Source organism: Dermochelys coriacea, chromosome 11 (genome assembly GCF_009764565.3).
Source record: "Dermochelys coriacea isolate rDerCor1 chromosome 11, rDerCor1.pri.v4, whole genome shotgun sequence".
Lineage (NCBI taxonomy): Eukaryota > Metazoa > Chordata > Testudines > Dermochelyidae > Dermochelys > Dermochelys coriacea.
Window position 1 is genome coordinate 69,361,568 of NC_050078.2, and position 23,711 is coordinate 69,385,278.

Below are 23,711 nucleotides of genomic sequence, written 5' to 3' on the forward strand. Positions count from 1 at the left end.
ACTTGTTTTAAGTCATTGGTCTTGTAATATTCGACAACTCACGGCTAGACAGTTTTACAGAACCACGTGTGCTTAGATGCTTTTTGAACAGCTGTCATTAAGTCTCTTCTCTAATCCCCTGTACCTTGCTCCTGTCTGTGTATGGGAAGCAATGTGAAAATTACTAGAATCCTCAGCAATACGGGAATGTCAGTTGCTGCTTCAAACTTCTAAATCCTAGATGTTATTTTACTGTCAAATAACGTAATTAATAGGTGGTAAGGAAACAGTACAGCTTGGAAGAGAACAGACAATACACACAGGATAACAACAGAGACAAGAATGCATAAAGAAAAGGAGTACCCGTGGCACCTTAGAGACTAACAAATTTATTAGAGCATAAGCTTTCGTGAGCTACAGCTCACTTCATCGGATGCAACCGATGAAGTGAGCTGTAGCTCACGAAAGCTTATGCTCTAATAAATTTGTTAGTCTCTAAGGTGCCATGGGTACGCCTTTTCTTTTTGCGAATACAGACTAACACGGCTGCTACTCTGAAACCTGTCAAGAATGCATAAAGAAGTGAAGGAAATATTAAAGTTGCCATACTAGATCAGAGAAGTGGTTTATTTGTTTTAGTATCCTGTCTGGCAGTTGTAAGGACCAGATGCTACAGAGGAAAGTGCAAGAAATCCTAATACAAATAATTATGGAATAATTTGCCCATAGGGGAAGTTTCTTCCAAACCCTATGAGAATAAAAAAATTGTAAACCCTTTTGCTTTAGCATATAAGCCAAACACTAACTGTGGACATTCTCCTCCGTAAGTATCTCTAAAGCTACTTACTTCTTGACTAACAAATTTATTTGAGCATAAGCTTTCGTGAGCTACTGCTCACTTAATGCATCCGATGAAGTGAGCTGTAGCATTTATTTATGCTCAAATAAATCTGTTAGTCTCTAAGGTGCCACAAGTACTCCTTTTCTTTTTTGCGAATACAGACTAACACAGCTGCTACTCTGAAACTACTTCAATTGAATATCCTCAGATTCTAATATGAGAAAAGTTAACAAACCCCAAAATACTTTTCCATATTGTTAATTATGTTTACTTGTATCAGACCCCCTCTTATTGGAGTGTTCTGTAAGTCTCAATCTTTTTCTTCTCAGACAGAAGTCTTCCCATGTTTCTAGACCACTGTTTCGGCTATATCATTTTTTAACTAGGATGATTAGAACTGAACACATTACTCTAGGGAAGGCTGCACCTCTGAGAGCATTATAACAACAACTGTTTTGTGATAGCACCTAGAAGCACCAATTATAGAACAGAGCCCCACTGTGGTACACACAGTTCAAATTACATAGAAAGATGATTCCTACTCTTAAAGAACCTACCATTTCAGTACAGGAGACAGGGTACTTGGATTCTAAACTTTTTTGGGCAGGACTGTCTGTTTTATGTACAGTGCCTAGCATAGTGGCATCCTATATACCAGTAAAAAAAACAGGAGTACTTGTGGCACCTTAGAGACTAACATATTTATTTGAGCATAAGCTTTCACGGGCTACAGCCCACTGCTGTTCTTTTTGCGGATACAGACTAACACGGCTGCTACTCTGAAACCTATATACCAGTGGTTCTCAATCCAGGGTACACGTATCCCTGGGTGTATGCAGAGGTCTTCCAAGGGGTATGTCAACTCATCTAGGTATTTGCCTAGTTCTACAACAGGCTACATAAAAAACATTAGCGAAGTCAGTACAAATTAAAATTTCATACGACTTGTTTATATTGCTCTATATACTAAATTATATGGTAATGTAACATGCGTATATACACAGTATTAGACAGGTATTTTATGTCTTTACTGATGTGTACAAGCACGTTAATGAGGTTGAAGTTGTCATGGGGCGTATATGGTTGTGATGTCAAAATGGACAGTTTTAAAACGAGGAGCTGAAAGCGGCAACTGTGAAAACTGTAATTCACTGCCCTCCCAGCATGACAAAGCACACAAGTGAAACACAGGCTCAAATATCACACTGAAATGTAAGTGCAATATTTATATTCCAATTAAATTATTTTATAATTATATGGCAAAAATGAGAAAGTCAGCAATTTTTTAGTAATAGTGTGTTGTGACACTTATATTTTTGTGAACAAGTAGTTTAAGCGAAGTGATACTTGGGGTATGCAAGATAAATCAGACTCCTGAAAGGGGTACAGTAGTCTGGAAAGGTTGATAACCACTGCTATATACTACAGTAATACAAATAGACTGGAAAGCCAAGATGACAACGAGACAATACCATTATATAGCTGAACTTGCTGTCTGCTGTATGATAACCACTTTATTCAGCCAGTTATACAGAAATATGTACGAGTGCCAGAATAACATGGTAGTTTCCTTTTTAATAACCCCTCTACCAGATTCAGCCAGTCATCCTGATTAAGAGGAGACCAAATGAAATAAAATACTATACTGAATAAATAATTGAGTTATATTTATATACGTAGAGAAGGATTTTCAAAAGTTCTCAGTGGTGGCCCAACTCTGCTCCTATTGAAGTCGCGTGTAAAACTCCCTTTGAATCTAGTGGGAGCTAAGTTGGGCCAATGCAGAGTACTTTTGAAAATACCATATGATCTGTGATTTCACAATTTCCTTATTGAAAGACCAGAGCTGAGAATTTGATCCTGAGACACTGGCTGAATGAGTCATCACAAACCAGAATTTAGCTATAGTCCCAATTAAAAAGCAATCATCATCACAATCCATCATTAAAGTGCTACTTCACTTCCCTAGAACAGATCCTAATAAGATGTCCATCCCCGAATTGATAAGCCTGGGAAAACAAAGACAAATCCATAACAGACGACTGAATTTTAAAAGATGATCTCTCTTTCAAACTTTCATAAGGTGGTGGTGGTAGTAGGCAAGCATTAGGGGGATAGACTATATTCTCTCCTTGTGAAAACTATAGATTCTGCATGAGGCACACAACAGTGCCCTCTTTCATTTTGATTTTTCCTCCCCAAACTGGCTCTACTATATATAGGTTTTTTAATAAACCTAAACAGTTTTCATAATGTTTACATACCCCTATTAACTTCTAATATATACCTTCTGAACAGATTTAAAATAAGCCAATGCTTACAATGGACTGACCTGCTAGAGAGTAGAATTTGTTCACTCAATCAGCAGCAATCAGGATTCCTTTATACAAAATCTTGATCCGTTCTGCATTTCTACCATCAATGAAAGTTAAGGCCTTGCCAATTCTGGGGTGGGCATGTATATTCATTTAACAGGTTCTTTTCAATCTGTGCTGGGGAACATCCTGATGACTGTAACTGCTGTGACTAAAGTTTGTTGGATCAGCTACTCAAAAGAGTAAGAATACCTCCCACTTCAAAGGGATTGGAATCATACTCTAGGGGTACAGTAACCCACACCAGGGTGTCCATTCCTTAGTAAACCATGTTGAGTATCTGTCTGATGAAGGATCAAGTTGAAGCATGATTGCTCTTATAAAAAAAAGTTAATTGTTCATCTTAGAGATAACCAGGGTTTAAAGATATAAATCCATACCATTCAAAAAGTAATCCTTTTAAACCCTCCTTATTTCAACTTTAAGCTCTCTGTGGCACAGACTCTTTTGTTTGTGTGCACACAGCATCTAGCAAATGGGGCCCTGAGTAGGTGTCCAGGCACTACTGCATTATAAACATTAAATATTAGAAGTTGTAAGCTTGTGTGTTAATGTCCCCACATTTGGGAAAGGAGGGGACAGACTTCTTTCATACAGGTGCTGCTGCTCACACTGTTCCTCTTGTTTACCCTGAATCATTTCTGCCTCTAGTCTTCCCACAAATTCCCAATGCACCATCTGCCTGAATGCTCGCACTAATTTACCTTTATTACTACCTTTCATGTTCATGTAGCTCCCAGATCATGGAAATTAAGAAACTGCAATTTGTAAATTTTACAAGGTGAGGACACAATCCTCCAACCCTTACTCACATGAACAAGGCTATTGATTTTAGTGAAGCTATTTGCATTAGCCAGGGCTATTTACATGAGAATGGTTTTATTCATCCACTGTTACAGTGGCATAAGACCTAAATTACTGCACTGACCTTAATGGTGTTATGCAGGATTTACACTAGGTACAATTAAGCACAGATTTTGTTCCTAAATCTTTTAGGATACTACCATCCTAAAAAACTTTCTAAAAAGTTAAGTGATGTTTTATCTTTACTGCTGCTATTGCACAGCTAAATTAGTATCAAACAGCCCAGGGTCTAGTTGTGGCAGCAATGGCAAAATGTTCACTTACCTGTATATTGGGACACTGGAAATGGAAATATAGGGGTCTCCATGCAGATAGAGCAGAAACTGATTAGGTGAATTGATTGGGAAAAGAAAGTAGGAATTCTGGACCAAAAGCAGCCTTTGCAGTTAACAGAATCTGACAAAGCGGTTGGCCTATGCCTTAAGCATAGCAGTCTTACTAGTATCCAGAGCACCTTGGAAGAAACACGAGATCAGATTTCAAACTGAAAAACATAAAAAGGTTTCTGAAACCATTTTTCATAATTAAAAACTCCTTAAAATTACATATTTTTGTGAAGCAAGGTAGAGATTGGAGTGGTATAGTTAAAGCTACATATTCCTGATGTGTGCATTGACATGAAAGTGTTTCTTGAATGCATTTTTCTGACTTCATAGTAGCTATTATAACAAGAACATGCATCAGGATTGTCATCTATTTAAATGGGGAATGAAAAATAGTCAAGCTTTTTTTTTATTTATTTATTTTTAGGAAAAAGGGAGAAAAGAGTGAATCCAGAGATATTAAAGAATTTTGCTGTTTTTAATCAAATTCTGATTTCGGAAAAAACAGAGATGAAATTCAGTAATACTTGAAACTTAATCTCAACATACTTACTGGAGGATGAGGATATGCTACTTTCTGTCTCTATTAAGGTCCCAGAAATAATGAACGCAATAAAATAATGAAAGCAATGAAAGATTGGCTAAGGGCAAGGTGACAATGGTGTCTCAATTAATTTTTATGCTGCTCTGAAAATGGAGATATTGCCAATAGCGTGTTAAGTACATATAAAATGTATAGACAATAAGCAACTGGCAATAGGTACTATGAAATCTTTCCTCTCTGAAGATACTTCTTGCACAGTATTACCCCTCTTACATCATCAGCCTCCAGTCAGAGCCAAAAGGGAATTCAAATGGTTGTTGAGGTTTCTGGGCCATCTATAGTAGTAGCAGGCCTTGTCCCTAGTCCAAATAAGAGTAGTGCACTTTCACTAGAAAGTTCCAAATTCAGCTGGTTAGTAAGCAAATATATAGGGAGATTACACATAATTCTAAAATAAATATACAATCTCCAATACTGCATGATGATATAGAATGATTCAGGCAGCTGAGAAAGGAGATTGCTTTTATTACACAAAGATATGAAAAGCTGCTGTAATGGAGGCGTTCATACAGAAAAATATACATTTTTATTAAAATATTTTTCGCAAATAATAAAGCAGGTATCTTTTTTGTGACATGAACAAACTCTTCAGGCCATAATGTAAATTTCCTTTAAAGAACATACTTGGGAAACAATTTTAACATGTGCCACAATGGGAATATTTTCACAAGTGAAATACTGGATCTTTCTATTAACTCAGTGAGTTTTGAAGTGGACCCCAAGTTTGAAGTCCTGGCTTAAAAATTTAAGCAAAACAAACATTTCTTATGTCTAATTTATTTGTAATGGCTTTGATACAGATACAGTGTCAAGAGAAATACACCAGAGTAAGGACATACTTTTAAAAAGTTTATTTTTATGTCTCATCTAAGTGGATGTAACCAATTACTAAAACAGAAGCCCTGAAAGCAATGATAAATAAGGAGAAAGTATGAAAAGCAGAGCAAAGTAAAATCCTTTTTCCTAATAAATGTTTCATCAGAAGGCATCCAATTATTTGTTATAACAATCTTTAATTTGTAAATGACTCTGAAGAAGACCAACAACAAACTGGTGGGAGCGATGGAATGGTGTTGTTAATTATAGGCACTTAACTGCATCAGACCCCGTGAGTTATTACTAACATTTCCCGGTAGGGAGGAGAAGCACTTGCTTTTAAAAAGTATGTTGCTTACTAAGCTATAAGCATTAGCATCCAGAAGTATAATCATCAGTACTTTACCACCACATTAAATAAAACGCAACAGAAAACAAAGAAGTGTATTAAAATGTTTATGGAAAAAAGATTTCTGTACAGACTGCGTTTACTTTTTTTTGTTACGTTTCTAAAGTTAAAACACAACCAAGTTCTCTCACAAACGTTCAATCTCACCTCTGCAAGAAAAATCCAACTTCTCCCTAGAGCTCAATAGAAGGAAAAGATAATCCTGTACTGGTGACATCATTATGTATTAATTTCTATATTGTTTGACCAGAAAATGCTGAGATGGAGAAGAGGAGGATACTTAACCTGGAAAATTAACAAACCTCCTGAACGACCTGTATGTAGCTTTGATAAAGTCAAGATCTGCCACGGAAACGTTAGATTTAAATATTCTCAGTGAAACAGAATTCTAATTACTGAAGAAACTCCATATGAACTCTGCAAACCCAGGCCTGGCTCCTAACCCCTCAGAAATTTGTTACCTCCAGCCACATAGAGGTTTTATCTTCCTGCCCATGTGTAACCTCTAAGCAGCCAGACATCTACAGTACCATAATTGTCCCACAAATCCCCACTACTTTTCAGCAGCCAAACTATCTGAAGCTAGTCCTGGATACTCAAATCAACCTGTTGGTTTGGGCATATCAACATTTATCACGTCAGAGGGAGTCAATGAAAAACTATTCATACTTGTAACAGATTGCAGTATCAAGACTCCTTGAAGATTTTTCTTTTTGAATTAGCTATAGATACAGGGGATGAACATAATCTGTTTTAAATAAGTGATATCAAAAGTATCCAAGGGAACATTTAACCAATGTGCCATTTGAAAAGAACAGAGAAGAAATCAAGTGGATGTTAGGAAGTTACATGGACATTAGAAGCAGATGGCCCAAGTTTTCCAAAGTGACTAGTGATTTTGGCTGCCCAACTTGGGACACCTTAAAGGACATCATTTTAGAAAAAAATCAGTCCCCTTTAAGCTGGGCACCCAAACTCAGTAGTCCACTTGAAAAATTTAGGCTGCTAAGTTATTTGAAGAGTCCCTATTGAGTAAAGATGAGTTTTCATATCCAATGTTTGATCATCCAAGACACTCCTGAAACCACTTGAAGAAAGCTCTCTATGGATTCTCAATTGATAGACAAACCGCACACGAGTTAATTATAAAGGACTGGGGGGAGGGAAGGGAGGAGAAGAGGGGTTCCTTCCCCAGAGAAGTCAAGCAGAACAAGAAGGGTTTTCACAATATAAAAATTAGAAGGGGAATTAATAAAGTCAGATGTATACTATATAGGTATTTGTTCATCTGCCCTTTCATTGAAGTTACTATTTTGTTAGATGGACTATATAAGTCCTTGAATGCAGAGGTGTTTTGGATAGTATAACTACTGCTTTATATATTGCTAACAAGCACTGATCCCGTACCCCTAAAGCACCAAAATTTTCCATTGACTTCCGTGGGAGCTATGCAAAGCATAAGGAATACAAGGATGGGGCCATAAGCTTGACTGGTTTTTGCTGGTAACTAGTCATCCTGTCATTTCTCCTGATCAGGCAATCTTGTACTACTATAGCAAATCAGCCCTTCTCGACAGCCATTTAAAATGTTTAAACACATACATCGGATCATTTACCATGAGCATTCCAGCACTATTGCTAATATGCTGAGCAATAAACAAATTCATCCCCTCCTTACATTTGGGGGATGACTATTTCACTGGTATCTGATTAACAATGATGCATTACACATTTTCCGCAGATGGAGTAATTACATGTAATCACAATTAATTACATTAATTCTTGTCACTCAAAATTTAAAATGCCCCATAGTTTAGGTTAAGCCAATGTCCATATTTGAAACAAGTTTCTGAAACAGGAATGGAAAGTTCTCAGACAATATTAATCCTCAGGTCAAACTATACATTTGTTTGAAAAATAAACATTCCACCTATTCAAATACTTACACTCAAATTTCAGGACCCAACATCCAGCCAGAATGGCCAGCATGCCTTTGATAGTACTTCGCATTGGATCATCAGCGATAACGATGTGAGTCACTAGAATAAAAGTTACACATGTAAGAAAGCCGACAAACCTAAAATAACCAGATCTATAAGACTTGTTGCAAATCAGTCACCCACAATTTACGAACTCTTTCCTCACCATTTATGAGCAGCCATTCTTCCCCAAACTCAAAATCTGTTTTCATTCACTGCAATTAAACTCTTCTTTTTATAAACTTGTGCAAGTGGGTGTTATAACTGAAAACCCATAATATTTTTATCTGCTGTGAAAAGTCACCTTTTAGTTGTTGTAAGTGTAGCCTTGTAGTTTATAAGAGAAGAAAGCATTACTGATCTATAAACCTACTTCTCCTCCAAAGGTATAATTGCAATAGGATTCTCACTACTGGATGTTAGTACCTTAATGCAAAACTGGTGGAATTGCCTCAGCTCAAGATTTTCAGGTTCTACATGCAACAGTAGTTCGGTGGAGCATGAGCCAGGCCCCTTCTAAGCATTTCCATTACACATGATCAGCTTAGCCACAGCCTGAGAATCTTCCAGTCAGTTCTATACTGCTTAGGTAGAAAAGCTCTCAAGAGGAATAAGACAAATCGATAAAAGGGATCAAGAGAATGCTTCAAAAAAAGAAAAATCCAACAAATGTAACTATTCATCATCAACTTAGTAAAGATGAACTTGAAACTCTGAGGATAGATGGCAGGTAAAATAACTTGTCACAATACTATCTTCAGAGAAGAGTTACAGATCAGTAAGTTTCCTTTCTCTAAAGATACTACCTGTGTAGGATTCTCACTCCAAAAGTGTAATAAAGCTCAAGAGATGTCTCAAGTAAAGTAAAAGTGCAACAGATAGCAACTCTAGGGCCAGAACCAAAACTGTTATGAATGTTTTCTCTTCTTTTAAATGAGGAAGGAGAATAACATCAGCTGCCTGGAGTTAGAGACTTTAACAACAGCATGTTGAAATGCTGGCTTCTTCTTTAGCCCTTCTCACCTTCTGGAGAGGCCCTGCCTAAGATGAGCTAAAGCATTGCACCAGTGACTCCAAGCAGAGGAGCCCCAATTGCAGCCTCAGCTTTGAAGGTGGTGGTTTCAAGCACTTTGACGAGGCCATCCCACTAATGATGGGCTTAGGAGAGGGGAGCTGGGTTTGCACGAACGCAGGTAGCACCAAAGCAAACAAGACAAAAACGGAGTCCTAAGCCAGCAGGTTTACCAGGCTGGCTTCATGCAGATTGATAGGCGTTTCCGGGGTGTTGAGGCAGACCTGAAGTATTTTCCCATGTTTTCTTAGTACTCAGGGTGACATCTGGCAAAATGTGATATTGTGGTAAAGTCCAGGGAAGATAACCATATTTGCTACCTTATGTACTGTAGACATGGCCCTGCAATACTAACAAAGGTGAAGTACCTTTGCTATATCCCTTTCTTCCTCCATGTTAGATGTCATGTAACAGAAATGACGCAAAAACAAAAGAAAAAAAACAGAAGATGAAAAGATGCAGCAAAGTGCCAGAAACGCAAGGAGCTGAGGAATCAGAGCAAGAGCAGAGCTCTCCAGGGTCCAGCATGGGAGCACCAAGACAGGTGCTGAAGCATGGCAAAAATTAGAGCTGTAGCGTTGAGGCATCAGAACTACAGGAGCAATAACAGGGTGCTAAGCATCCATAACACCAGCACAAATGCAGAGGCTGGCACCGATGTGTTACCCAAAAATTGCTGCCAAAGTGCAAAGTAAGTGGCAAAACACCAGCCACACTGGTGCTGAAATGCAACAGAAAAACAAAAAACCCAAAGACAAAAAACTAGGCAACAAGCACCCAAGGCAAACAGCTTCACAAACAGAAATGTTGCTCATGGTTCTACCTAGAAGGGAAGGACCGTTATGGGAGAAGGATATCAGATGTATGAAGATATGGATGGAAACGGCCAAACTGGTGACTGGCAGACACACAGAGGTCCTACAGGCCTTCACCAGCTGTGGTCCAGAAGAACTGAGTGGAAGGTTCCAAGAGCAGTAGGTAAGCTAAGGAGGGCTATACTAACACCTCAATGGCATGGTACCCTGCTAGCAATGTAATTGGGGCAAAATATAAGCATTTAGTGAATTCTGCCTATCTTGCACTAGGAAGCTGGGAACTCAGAGTTAGTATCGTGATGGTTGGTTCCTTTTAAAGGATAAGTTTCTAGCCAACTCATTTTTGTTGCCAGCAAGCTCACATCTTCTCTTGTGCCAGAGGCTTCTCTCTCTTCAGAAAGAGTACCCATAGGCTGTGGGCTAATAGATGTGAAACTTTATATTGCTTCAGTCCTATTAGAAGCATAAATACTATATCATTCTTGGAACCTGAAGTTTTATTTCAATCTACAAAACATTATGCAGTTAACATCTTGATAGCTAAAATGTATAACTTGTACAAAGTGAGCATTAAAACATACCTAAGAGACATTCCAACGTGGGCTTACTTACCTGTGCTGTTAAACTCAACACATTTTCTAGCCTTCAGAACTGCTGCGAGTTTGCTCAGTGATTTTTGTTGCTCTGAATTGAGGCTGCTTCCCAGTAAAACAACAGGCCCTTCTCTAGGGTGGCCTGGGCTTGCTTGCTGTGTGATGACAAGAAGAAAAAAATGCTAAAGTCCTTCCTAAACTGAACTTAAAGAAAACAACTAATCTATTTGACAGACTATTAAATAAAGAATAAGTCTTTGAAATGAATAATTCATGGCATCTTACAGGACACATACATAAATCTATATGTAACAAACTAGCTCTAGAGGGAATGCTATGGCATTGTAGATACTTTCGTTAATTTATGTAACATACCAAAGCAATTTTCAATTAACTAAAAGTTCGGTCTTGGGGACCTTTTGAATCAGTAGCAGCTTTCAGCAAACGGGCTGTAGTACATGCCTAACTTCCATAGGTCAGAGTAATGTGACAAGAAACTCACCACATAGTCCCTACTAATAGCAATTACTGAGTATAAAGCTACGGAAGAAAAACAACACACTCAGAAATTTTAAATCAACATTTTAAATAAACTGGGGCATGAAAGGATAAAGATTTTAAAATTACCCTTAATGTATAGTGCCTAGCACAACATAGCTTTTTTTTTTTCCCCATTGGGTCCTCTGGGTGCTACCATAATATTTTTTTATATATACACACACAAGACATACAAACACGGACACACAAAACATATGAATAAATGTTTGTACATTAGCTTACAAATGGTATAAAAATTTTACTGTAATGAGGCACTAAGAGTTGAAACTGTTCTACAAAGACACAATATCAAAGACAGCCACAAAGTCAGTTTGTCCAAAGAGGCACCACCCTTCCCCCCAACCCCAAAGGTCTTGCAGGGCATTCTAAACAATGAAGAGTAAATATTTTTATTACATTTTATGGGTACATAGAGAAATACATATGTAAGGTCTAATTTTCATTTACCCTAAAGCCTCTATACATTCCTCTAGCAGGGAAAAAGGGCGTGTGTGTAAATAAGACCAGCACCCACACACAGTCCTACATTTGTGACTGTTAAGGCACACAGTGAGGCCAATTTGTTTTCTCCAGCTGTGAGAAACTGAGAGGCCTCTGGCAGAAGACAATAAAGATGTGTAATAACCCAGCAGTTGAAAACATCTTAATTATTGGGTGATGGGAGATACTGGAATAGCCTATTATACTTTTAAAGTGTGTAAAAGCATTTAGAGCAAAGAACAGGTGTGTCTTTTTGCTGGATGTGTGTATACAACAACAAACAACAGAGGAAGACAACACACGATGTGGAATAAAGGTTGTCAGTATTTGGGAACCAGATGACCCCACAGTCTTGCATATAAAATCTTCATACCCCATTCTCTATATATCATTTTTGTTACAGAAATCTTCTTGGGAATGTTGGAGAGTTTTACAAGTTTGACTGGGACTATTTTTCCCAGCCCATTTCTAACCTGTCTGTAAAGCCAGATGCCCTAGTTACCCTAGGTCCAAAGTGTTCAGGGCTCACAAGATGGATTTGATTTTTAGAAACACTTACTTCCCCGCATTGACTAAATGAATATGATTCATTCTTCATTGGTAGCATTAGCACAGACTTCATCTTTTCAGTTTCTGCGTAGGCCACAGGGCGCAGACCGAATATATTACTGGTAAAACAAGCACAGATGGTTTAAGTAAATAAAATGTGTGACGTGATTCTTAACTAACTGGATGCATTATCTGGATAGTTTTTCCATCTTCTTACTAATATGCAATTTCTGCTAAAACACACAGAAAAGATTCAAGAATTGCATCAAAGGCAGATGGATTCAGAATCACAAGCTGCTACATTCAACATGAAAAGTAAGAGAGTTTACAACCAAATGATAGGTTAAATAAACCACAGCCCTTGTTAAATGTTTTGCTGCTCACCCATTGATATCTATCACAACAGCCAGCATTTGGCTTTGTAACACTTAATTGCAATCACGTCACCAGGGAAGAAAAAGCATGTTGATTCCAAATAGAAAGTTCCAACAGATTATTACAAGTTAAATACAAACAAATATACAGGTAAAACAGGCATACAAGGTCTTCACTTGAATCCACCAACATCGTGTCATGCTGCTGATATAGAAAAAAATATGCTAGCAAGTATAAAAAAAATACACAGTTAGGTACAAAAATCCATATTAGCTACTACAGACTATAAAAGACATACTGAAAGTCTCTATATAGTAGGTTAGAGATACTAATCAAGCCCAGACCAAGGATTTATTGTAAATGCTATTTTCTCCTCATTCAATATTCCATTAGCAAATAATCCAGCTACCAGAATTCAAACAGAACAGTGTCATATTTTGATCTATATGATGTACTACAAGAGGCCTGTTAATGAGACCACAACTGTGACAGAAAACACCCATGTGCATAAGGCTCCCACAGCTAGCCAAGATTGCTTTCTATTATAGGCATCAACTCAAATTTTGGTCTCTCTCTTATTTGGTTTGCTATTGTATGTCACAGGTGACAAATCTGCCAACACAGAGAGAAATTAGCGTGATTACTCATGCTACGGGGCATGCAGGAAACCTCCTACTCCCCACATAATTCACCAGCTATAATTTGGATAGTTGTACCTGTAGTGAACCATGGGCATGTCTGAGCGTGGCCATGACATCTGTCTCCTCCCCACACCACCTTATAGCTGCAGGACAGTAGTTAGAGGAGAAAAAGCCTGCAGCTGCAGAACAGGTACAATAACTGGTGTTGGCAAGCCTGGTCTCACTAGCACTCCCCAGGGGCATTGTACCTGCTTTGTCCTTTGTAGGAACAATGTCTACTACAGCTGTTCCTCTTCCTTCCACCTTACATGGCCCTAGATCTTAAAAGGAAATGTAAGAGCTCACGATGGGAATGAAGTGACTCAGTTATGCCATGTTACAGAGTAAAGGGTAATAGAAAAAGCAGAGCTAAAGAGGTCCAAAAACTGCTGTGTCACTATAGCACTATCTTTTCAGGACAGCCATATGCTGCCATATAAAGCCTGTATCTAGGAGGAAATCTGATTTTAGTCCATATGTGGAAGTACCTCAGCATAGTTACATGATTTGGCATAAACAGAAAGATCCTTGTATTATTAATCTTAACCAAGAAAAAACAATGAAATCAAAGCTGTATGATCATTCTAACCTAAATGCACTACTACTTTTTTCATTGCTCTTTAGTATACGCAACTTAACAGAGAGAATCTCTGGTCAAAGATTCTGGACGGGTTTTTGCTAAGACACCCTAATTTCACAATATTGCCAGCCCCTAGCTCTCCTGTATTTCTAATGTGCTGGGAGTTGGCGTATTACAAATGCTACAGATTAAAAGATAACTGGTCACACCTCAGTCCAGTCCTGGAAATTGCAGCCCATTAAACACTACCATGCTGTTCCTGCTTTGTCATGCATCATCAGGGTAGGCTTTGGCCTCTCTTTAAATTAAGGCCATATTTAAATCAAGCTGCTGTAAGATGGTTCCTTCAAAAAGGTCCAAAAGAGAAATAAATATTAGCATATGCATTAAAATCATCATCTTTACACCAGATGGCTGAACCTAGCTTTTAAAAATGTTAAATTTCATATCACTTTGTATGCTTTTTTTATTTCATAGAGTGATAGTGATGTCATTAATTGTTGCAAAAGAATCCCAAGGGCTTCAACTCTTGACAACTAAGTGAAAGAACAACTATATGCCTTATTACACAGTGTGTTAATTTGCACTGTTTCAGTCTTCATATTGTATTTAATTGGGGTTTAATGACAATTAGGAATTTTTTGTCTCAAAGAGCATTTTAAGTTCGCCTTTTACCAGTGCATTCATTGCCTAAGCTTGATATTGCTAGATGACAAAAAATAAGGGATGTTCACGTACTGTTAAAGTCAAACAATTAAAGTACAATAATGTTAGAAAATGCAAGACCTCAGGTTTTCACAACTGGGCCATGTTACACATGCTGAATATTTTGTGATATATATTTTTATTTTAATTGTGCAACTGTAACATTGAATAAACATAGGGTATAGATTTTGCTAAATGTGCCAAAGCCTGTGGCCCCTGTAATGGCAGGAAATAATTGGGTGAGATATACCCAGATGATCGGAGCATGCAAACCACACCTTATCTACAGAAGGTGGTATGCCCCACCCCCAGCAAGGTCCCTGCCAATCATGTGAGCAAGACGTACCAGCTGGGCATCTAGAAAGGATTCTCTGTATTACCTCACAGGTGGTCCACCCAGCCTGGTGTCCCATCTCTAGTTTAGATCAATGTGATGCTTCAGAGGAAAGTATCGTGGGTTTTCTTTCCATAAGATCTTTATGCCCCAGGATTGCAATGAGAGCGCGCATTAAGTTGATTATCTATGATGAGCCCTAAATCCCACTAAGTCACTGCTTTCCAAGACAATCTCTCATCCTGTAGATCAATGGTTCTCAACCCTTCCACACTACTGTACCCCTTTCAAGAGTTTGATTTGTCTTGTGTACCCCCAAGTTTCAACTTGCTTAAAAACTAGTTGCTTACAATATTAGACATAAAAATACAAAACTGTCACTGAACACTATTACTGAAAAACTGCTTACACTTTCACTTTTACCATGTAATTATAAAATAAATCAATTGAAATATAAATATTCTACTTACATGTCAGTGTATAGTATATAAAGTAGTAAAACAAGTCATTGTATGAAATTTTACTTTGTACTGACTTCGCTAGCGCTTTCCATGTAGCTTGTTGTAAAACTAGGCAAATATCTAGATGAGTTGATGTATCCTTTGGAAGAACCACTACTGTAGATAACCTGTGTTCTTAATTCCCAGATCTATTACCTTGATTAGACTGATTAGAACACATTGGTGGGATTGTGATTATTTAGCCAAGTGATTCAGATTGCTCTACAACAGTAACCTGTCCCACCAATCTGTATTCCATCTACAAACTTCACCAGCAAACATTTTATATCATTGTCTAGATCACTAATAAAAATATTTAACAGAGTTGGACCAAGCATTGGATCGGACCAAGAGCTGATTCTAGGAGGACCCTGCTGGAAACAGCCCTGCTCAGTGACATCTCTCTAACTACATTTTGAGATCTGTCTGTGATCCAGGTTTTAATCCATCTAATGTGTGTTCTGTTAATTCTATATAATGCACTTTAAAAAAAATCAAATGTCATGTGGTCGTAAGTCAAAGCCCGGGAGAAATCCAAGTTTACTATATCAACACAGTTGTCTTTATCAACTAGACTTGTAAAACAAACCCGTTGTCTTTTTTTTAACAGGATTATAAGAGCTACCTTCTATTAAACCATTAATTATATTCATTGACAAAAAACAATTAACTGAGTTAATGTTGCCCAATGGCATCTTGTGCCAGTCCACTTTTCTCTCCACTAGGCCCAACATGGTTGTGTGAAATCATAAATACCCACCTCTATACACTTTGCTATAACAGAGTAGGGATAATGGTCATGCTTTGAAACTTTTGCATGTATAGTTGCTAACAGGGACAGCGAGAGAAATCAAGAACTTGACAGTTTCATTACATGGCAGATATAGTAACTAAGCACATGAGCAAAGACGCGTCTCTCCTTTTCCACTCCCCCCTCTCCCACAACATACAGGCTCCCCTACCACCATTCCCAGCTCACCCTTCCATTCCTGACCCATTAATCCATAGCACTTTAGAAGCTGTTAGAACATAACAAGTCTGGCACACCCGGCTGCTGCATACACATCAGGCAGATTAATGGAGGCTCGCCAGCCTCCTTGATTTTTGTAGCCTGAGTTGTACATGGAGCCCCGCACACCTCTTACTCTTCCCCAACCCAACAGACTCCCTATGCTCCTGCTTTGGCCGAGGCTCCTCTGCCACACTCTTGGCCCACTCAGTCCACCTTCCCTCCAGGCCACTCCAGCCCCCCCACTCCACACAGGGATGGTGTGTACCTTAACTTTGTATTTCCTGGTACTCAGGTTTAAATCTGTATTACCTTCAGGGCCTCCCAAGATCTTGGCCCACACATATGGGGAGCAAGAAGAGGATCTCAAACCAACCGCACAGGGGCAGAGCCCCCAGATCCTAGCACAGACAGAGGAAGGAATGGGATCTTGACAGGGCCCCACACCCCTAATACCCTCTACTCAACCTGCCACCAACTCCTAGTGTCCCATCCCTTGACATGTGCCCCACAACCCCTCTCCTATGCAATCCACTCTTCTCCCCTTCCCCGAGCAAGTATTTGCATGTGTAATTTATTTTCTTTTTGAATATACTTTGAATAATTTCTGAATTTTCTGCTATATTCAGATCACATTTCCCTGCCCACTTCCCCCCAAAACAAAAGCCGTTTTTGACAAAGGCAGATTGGAGCAACATGCATACATTTCATTTTCAGATTTCTGGGTGGGTTCTGAACATATAATACCCGGGTGTTGCTACGGTTCAATGGCTACAGCATGGCCCCTTGAGCCACCCAGGTCATGTGAAAATGGGCTGGGTAGCAACCTCTTGCATACTTTGCCTACATGTGTGCAGTGTAATCCGTTTGGTGCATAAACCTTAGGTTCAAACCTAACACTTTGTTGAACATTATCTTCAATGTTGCCTTCCCAAGAGGGCAATCGTTGTCATGCACTAACTGGGGCAAGTGTCGAGTGATTGAGACACCTTAGGCAAAATCAGAGCCATGGTTTGCCCCCCAGGTATGAACAGAAAAAAGTAAAAAGAAAAGGAGGACTTGTGGCACCTTAGAGACTAACAAATTTCTCTAAGGTGCCACAAGTCCTTCTTTTCTTTTGGCGGATACAGACTAACACGGCTGCTACTCTGAAAAAAGTGTAAGTAGAATCAACTTGAGAAAAACCTGAGAAAAGCTTTTGGGGGGGGACCTTTCGCTCAAATAACTCCAAATTTAGATCACCCTCACCAAGGCACACCACATTTCAAGATAATCCATGTAAGCATGCCAAGTTTAGAGTACATAGAAGAGTCTCCTTTTAAACAAAGGGCTCCTCAACCTTAACTTTAGCCTCTTATTCGTTGTTGATAGAATGCTGAAGTTAGTGGCTTCATCTTTTTTAGGTAAAATAGATGTACTACTCTTGCTAATCCAGAGTCCAGAAGTGCTCCAATAAATACCTCTTTTTGAATGAGGGTGAAATTAGACTTTTCAAGGTTAATTTAGGTCTACAAGAGCCAGATGTATCCTTTGAGGCAAAAAGGATATCCGCTATTTATCTAAGTACTGACGGATGGTGAACACACTTAAGGCTAAAGAGAGCCTAAATCTAATATTGGAAGGATCACTGTGCTGGAGAACAGAGACCCTCGAAGGCACCTCAAGCCTGATGCTTAAATCAATACGGAGAGTGATACTGCATATGATACTGCAGCTGACTCCCTCAGGACCTTCCGTGCTGGATTTTGTGGGACCACAAAGTCAAAGAGCTCCTCAACAGCAGCTGATGACCCTTAGCACTGGAGTTTGTTTGATGGGGCGACACTACTGAACTCCAGGGCATTGGGAGTCCACTGGCTACTGCCAGTCTAATGGGATCTTAATGTAAAATTCCAAGGATGTTTGTTACTGAGGGATAAGGGTTACATGGCCGACCACAACAGGTAGAGCTTGACATTGGCCTCAAGCTAAATAAGTGCACTTGGAAAAGTGCACTTGGTGCAGAGAGCAGTGTTCAGCCTCAGGGTAGGGCACAACAGGGATTGAGAATATTTTTCCGTCATGGAGTTGGAGGCTTAGAAGGATTCAATTTTTTTTAAAAATCGGTAAATGTTGATTTCACTGTACACAACAAACCAACAAAAAAAATTTCCATTGATAATAACTGAAGTTTACAGATAGGCAAATGAAGAAAAATGCTGCTTGAGAACTCCTTTGAGTTTGAGTTAAGCATATTTACTTCATATATTCTGACATGTGGTGCTGACAATGTATATTTTAAGAGCAATAAAGCTTTAACTTTCTGAATCTCAACATCTATTGTCATTAAATAATTATTTTGTCTGATCCCTATTATTTCCCACAACTGTGAAAACTTTAAACCAATAAAAACAGAAAAAAGTGCTTTAAAACAAACATTGATAATATCCACTGAAATTAAAAAAAAATATCCAAAACAAATTTTGCCAAGCCTACAGATACAGTTCCAGCATATGGGGTAACAGTAACAATAGAGCAAAGCATAAGTGAGGGGAAAGGACAACCTCCTAGTCAGGAAATAAGGAATCAGAGAGAAGGAAAGAATATATGATAAGGCAGATATGTATGCAGAATTAAGGAGAGCTTCAAAAGCATTGAGAAGGCTGATTTTTCATTTGTCGTCTCCAATTTAGGCAGTCAAATGCTAAATTTTTGTATCCACATGTGTATCCACCATAAATAATACATGTTCTAAATGCCTCATTTTAAACACCTCTAGCCATGATATTTTTATTCAGCAGGCCAATGTAAATCATTTTTTCCCCTGGTTTCCAAACCTTCTTGGAAAAAGAAAGATCAGCTCTCAGTGCTACATTTTTACCATCTACCCCATGTGGAAAATTCCTAATTATACAATCATAGAACATCAGGATTGGAAGGGACCTCAGGATGTCATCTAGTCCAATCCCCTGCTCAAAGCAGGACCAATCCCCAACTAAATCATCCCAGCCAGGGCTTTGTCAAGCCTGACCTTAAAAACTTGAAAGGAAGGAGATTCCACCACCTCCCTAGGTAACACATTCCAGTGCTTCACCACCCTCCTAGTGAAAAAGTTTTTCCTAATATCCAATCTAAACCTCCCCCACTGCAACTTGAGACCATTACTCCTCGTTCTGTCATTTACTACCATTGAGAACAGTCTAGATACATCCTCTTTGGAACCCACTTTCAGGTAGTTGAAAGCAGCTATCAAATCCCCCCTCATTCTTCTCTTCCGCAGACTAAACAATCCCAGTTCCCTCAGCCTCTCCTCATAAGTCATGTGTTTCAGTCCCCTAATCATTTTTGTTGCCCTCTGCTGGATGTTTTCCAATTTTTCCACATCCTTCTTGTAGTGTGGGGCCCAAAACTGGACACAGTACTCCAGATGAGGCCTCACCAATGTCGAATAGAGGGGAACGATCACATCCCTCGGTCTGCTGGCAATGTCCCTACTTATACAGCCCAAAATGCCATTGGCCTTCTTGGCAACAATGGCACACTGTTGACTCATATCCAGCTTCTCGTCCAATGTAACCCCTAGGTCCTTTTCTGCAGAACTGCTACCTAAATCATTCGGTCCCTAGTCTGTAGCGGTGCATGGGATTCTTCCGTCCTAAGTGGAGGACTCTGCACTTGTCCTTGTTGAATCTCATCAGATTTCTTTTGGCCCAATCCTCTAATTTGTCTAGGGCCCTCTGTATCCCTATCCCTACCCTCCAGCGTATCTACCACTCCTCCCAGTTTAGTGTCATCTGCAAACTTGCTGAGGGTGCAATCCACGCCATCCTCCAGATCGTTAATGAAGATATTGAACAAAACCGGCCCCAGGACCGACCCTTGGGGCACTCCACTTGATACCGGCTGCCAACTAGACATGGAGCCATTGATCACTACCCGTTGAGCCCGACAATCTAGCCAGCTTTCTATCCACCTTATAGTCCATTCATCCAGCCCATAGTACTTTAACTTGCTGGCAAGAATACTGTGGGACTGTGTCAAAAGCTTTGCTAAAGTCAAGGAACAACACATTCACTGCTTTCCCCTCATCCACAGAGCCAGTTATCTCATCATAGAAGCAATTAGATTAGTCAGGCATGACTTGCCCTTGGTGAATCCATGCAGATTGTTCCTGATCACTTTCCTCTCCTCTAAGTGCTTCAGAATTGATTCCTTGAGGACCTGCTCCATGATTTTTCCAGGGACTGAGGTGAGGCTGACTGGCCTATAGTTCCCAGGATCCTCCTCCTTCCCTTTTTTAAAGATGGGCACTACATTAGCCTTTTTCCAGTCATCCAGGACCTCCCCCGATCACCATGAGTTTTCAAAGATAAATGACCAATGACTCTGCAATCACATCCGCCAATTCCTTTAGCACTCTCTGATGCAGCGCATCCGGCCCCATGGACTTGTGCTCATCCAGCTTTTTTAAAATAGTCCCGAACTACTTCTTTCTCCACAGAGGGCTGGTCACATCCTCCCCATGCTGTGCTGCCCAGTGCAGTAGTCTGGGAGCTGACCTTGTTCGTAAAGACAGAGGCAAAAAAAGCACAGAGTACATTAGCTTTTTCCACATCCTCTGTCACTAGGTTGCCTCCCTCATTCAGTAAGGGGCCCACACTTTCCTTGACTTTCTTTTTATTGTTAACATACCTGAAGAAACCCTTCTTGTTACTCTTAACGTCTCTTGCTAGCTGCAACTCCAGGTGTGATTTGGCCTTCCTGATTTCACTTCTGCATGCCCGAGCAGTATGTTTATAGTCTTCCCTGGTCATTTGTCCAATCTTCCACTTCTTGTAAGCTTCTTTTTTGTGTTCAAGATCAGCAAGGATTTCACTGTTAAGCCAAGCTAGTCGCCTGCCATATTTACTATTCTTTCCACACATTGGAACGGTTTGTCCCTGTAACCTTAATAAGGATTCTTTAAAATACAGCCAGCTCTCCTGAACTCCTTTCCCCCTCATGTTATTCTCCCAGGGGATCCTGCTCATCAGTTCCCTGAGGAAGTCAAAGTCTGCTTTTCTGAAGTCCAGGGTCCGTATTCTGCTGCTCTCCTTTCTTCCTTTTGTCAGAATCCTGAATTTAACCATCTCATGGTCACTGCCTCCCAAGTTCCCATCCACTTTTGCTTCCCCTACTAATTCTTACCGGTTTGTGAGCAGCAGGTCAAGAAGAGCTCTGCCCCTAGTTGGTTCCTCCAGCACTTGCACCAGGAAATTGTCCCCTACACTTTCCAAAAACTTCCTGGATTGTCTGTGCACCGCTGTATTGCTCTCTCAGCAGATATCAGGGTGATGGAAGTCTCCCATGAGAACCAGGGCCTGTGATCTAGTAACTTCCATGAGTTGCCGGAAGAAAGTCTTGTCCACCTCGTCCCCCTGGTCCGGTGGTCTATAGCAGACTCCCACCATGACATCACCCTTGTTGTTCACACTTCTAAACTTAATCCAGATACTCTCAGGTTTTTCTGCAGTTTCATACCGGAGCTCTGAGCAGTCATACTGCTCTCTTACATACAATGCAACTCCCCCACCTTTTCTGCCCTGCCTGTCCTTCCTGAACAGTTTATATCCATCCATGACAGTACTCCAGTCATGTGAGTTATCCCACCAGGTCTCTGTTATTCCAATCACATCATAATTCCTTGACTGTGCCAGGACTTCCAATTCTCCCTGCTTGTTTCCCAGGCTTCTTGCATTTCTGTATAGACACTTGAGATAACTTGCTGTTTGTTCTGTTTTCTTAGTATGAGGCAGGAGCCCTCCCCTCTTGCACTTTCCTGCTCGTGCTTCCTCCCGGTATCCCACGTCCCCACTTACCTCAGGGCTTTGGTCTCCTTCCCCCTAGTTTAAAGCCCTCCTCACTAGGTTAACCAGCCTGCTTGCGAAGATGCTCTTCCCTCTCTTCGTTAAATGGAGCCCATCTCTGCCTAGCACTCCTACTTCTTGGAGCACCATCCCATGGTCAAAGAATCCAAAGCCTTCTCTCCAACACCACCTGCGTAGCCATTCGTTGACTTCCACGATTCGACCGTCTCTACCCAGGCCTTTTCCTTCCATGGGGAGGATGGACGAGAACACCACTTGCACCTCAAACTCCTTTATCCTTCTTCCCAGAGCCATGTAGTCTGCAATGATTCGCTCAAGGTCATTCTTGACAGTATCATTGGTGCCCACGTGGAGAAGCAGGAAGGGGGTAGCGATCCGAGGGCTTGATGAGTCTCGGCAGTCTCTCCGTCACATCATGAATCCTAGCTCCTGGCAAGCAGCAGACTTCTCGGTTTTCCCGGTCAGGGCGGCAGATAGATGACTCAGTCCCCCTGAGGAGAGTGTCCCCGATCACCACCAAACACCTTCACTTGTGAGTAACTCATTCACTATTCATACTTACGCTATATAGTGAACGGTAAGAACCCTCTTCTTACACTATGGCATTGGCTGTGTAGACTTTGAATCTGGGAGTTCACAAACAAACAGGTCTGTTTATTCCCCCTGGGAGTAGGTGGATGGGGAATGGGTAGAGCCTTGGCTCTGCTCCCCAATGCATCAGCCAGCACTAACTAAGCTGGGTTGGGACTGAGAAGAGTTATGATTTGCTGCTGGTACAGGGCAACAAGCAAATTAATACATACCTCCAGCAGCACTCAAGGAAGGGGAAAGCAAGGAAGGAATTGTGTCTGAGGAGCATCTGAGGCACAATATGATCCGGGATGCTCATGGGGTGGAGCAGTATATGCCCATGCCTTGCTCACATCTGCACCTAGAGGCACATCTACCTCTAAATAAAATATTCCCATTTACCTGGGATTGTTCAGACTCAAACTTGCACCCACTGGATGAAGGCTAAAACACACCTAAAAGAAATAAGGCAATGAGACAATTTTTACCAATGCTAAACTTATTGTGCATGAGGAACTGGCAAGATAGCCCATTTGAGTGAAAGCATTTATGAACAACTGTGAAATTGCAAATGCAATAGATCTAATTTTTCAAGTCACTTGGCTTGCTGTGAAGCAAGGAAAAAAAAGACAGAACTCAAGAGAACAAACACATGAAAACATAAATGTGTAGGAGATTAACTTAAAAAAATTAACTAGACCAGCCAGGCAATTAATAGGTCCACTGGTCCATATAATATTTTCCATTTGCAGTTCGTATCTTTCTTAGTCAGAAAAAAATTAAACAGCAAAGAAAATGCTCTAACTGCTTAATCTTGCAGATTTTCAAAACAGTATTGCCAAGGAAAATTGAAAT

General features: G+C 40.0%; 1 protein-coding gene across 2 annotated transcripts in view; it reads right to left on the reverse strand.

Annotated features, from left to right (window-relative positions):
• Window positions 1–23,711, reverse strand: part of BARD1 (BRCA1 associated RING domain 1) — a 63,706-nt gene that overhangs the window by 5,700 nt on the left and 34,295 nt on the right. For both annotated transcript variants that reach the window (XM_038422419.2, XM_043505702.1), the window contains 3 exons: window positions 12,268–12,376; window positions 10,690–10,825; window positions 8,158–8,250 (listed from right to left, as the gene is read on the reverse strand). In XM_038422419.2, the coding sequence (XP_038278347.1) occupies window positions 8,158–8,250; window positions 10,690–10,825; window positions 12,268–12,376 (338 nt within the window). The remainder of the gene's footprint in view (window positions 1–8,157; window positions 8,251–10,689; window positions 10,826–12,267; window positions 12,377–23,711) is intronic.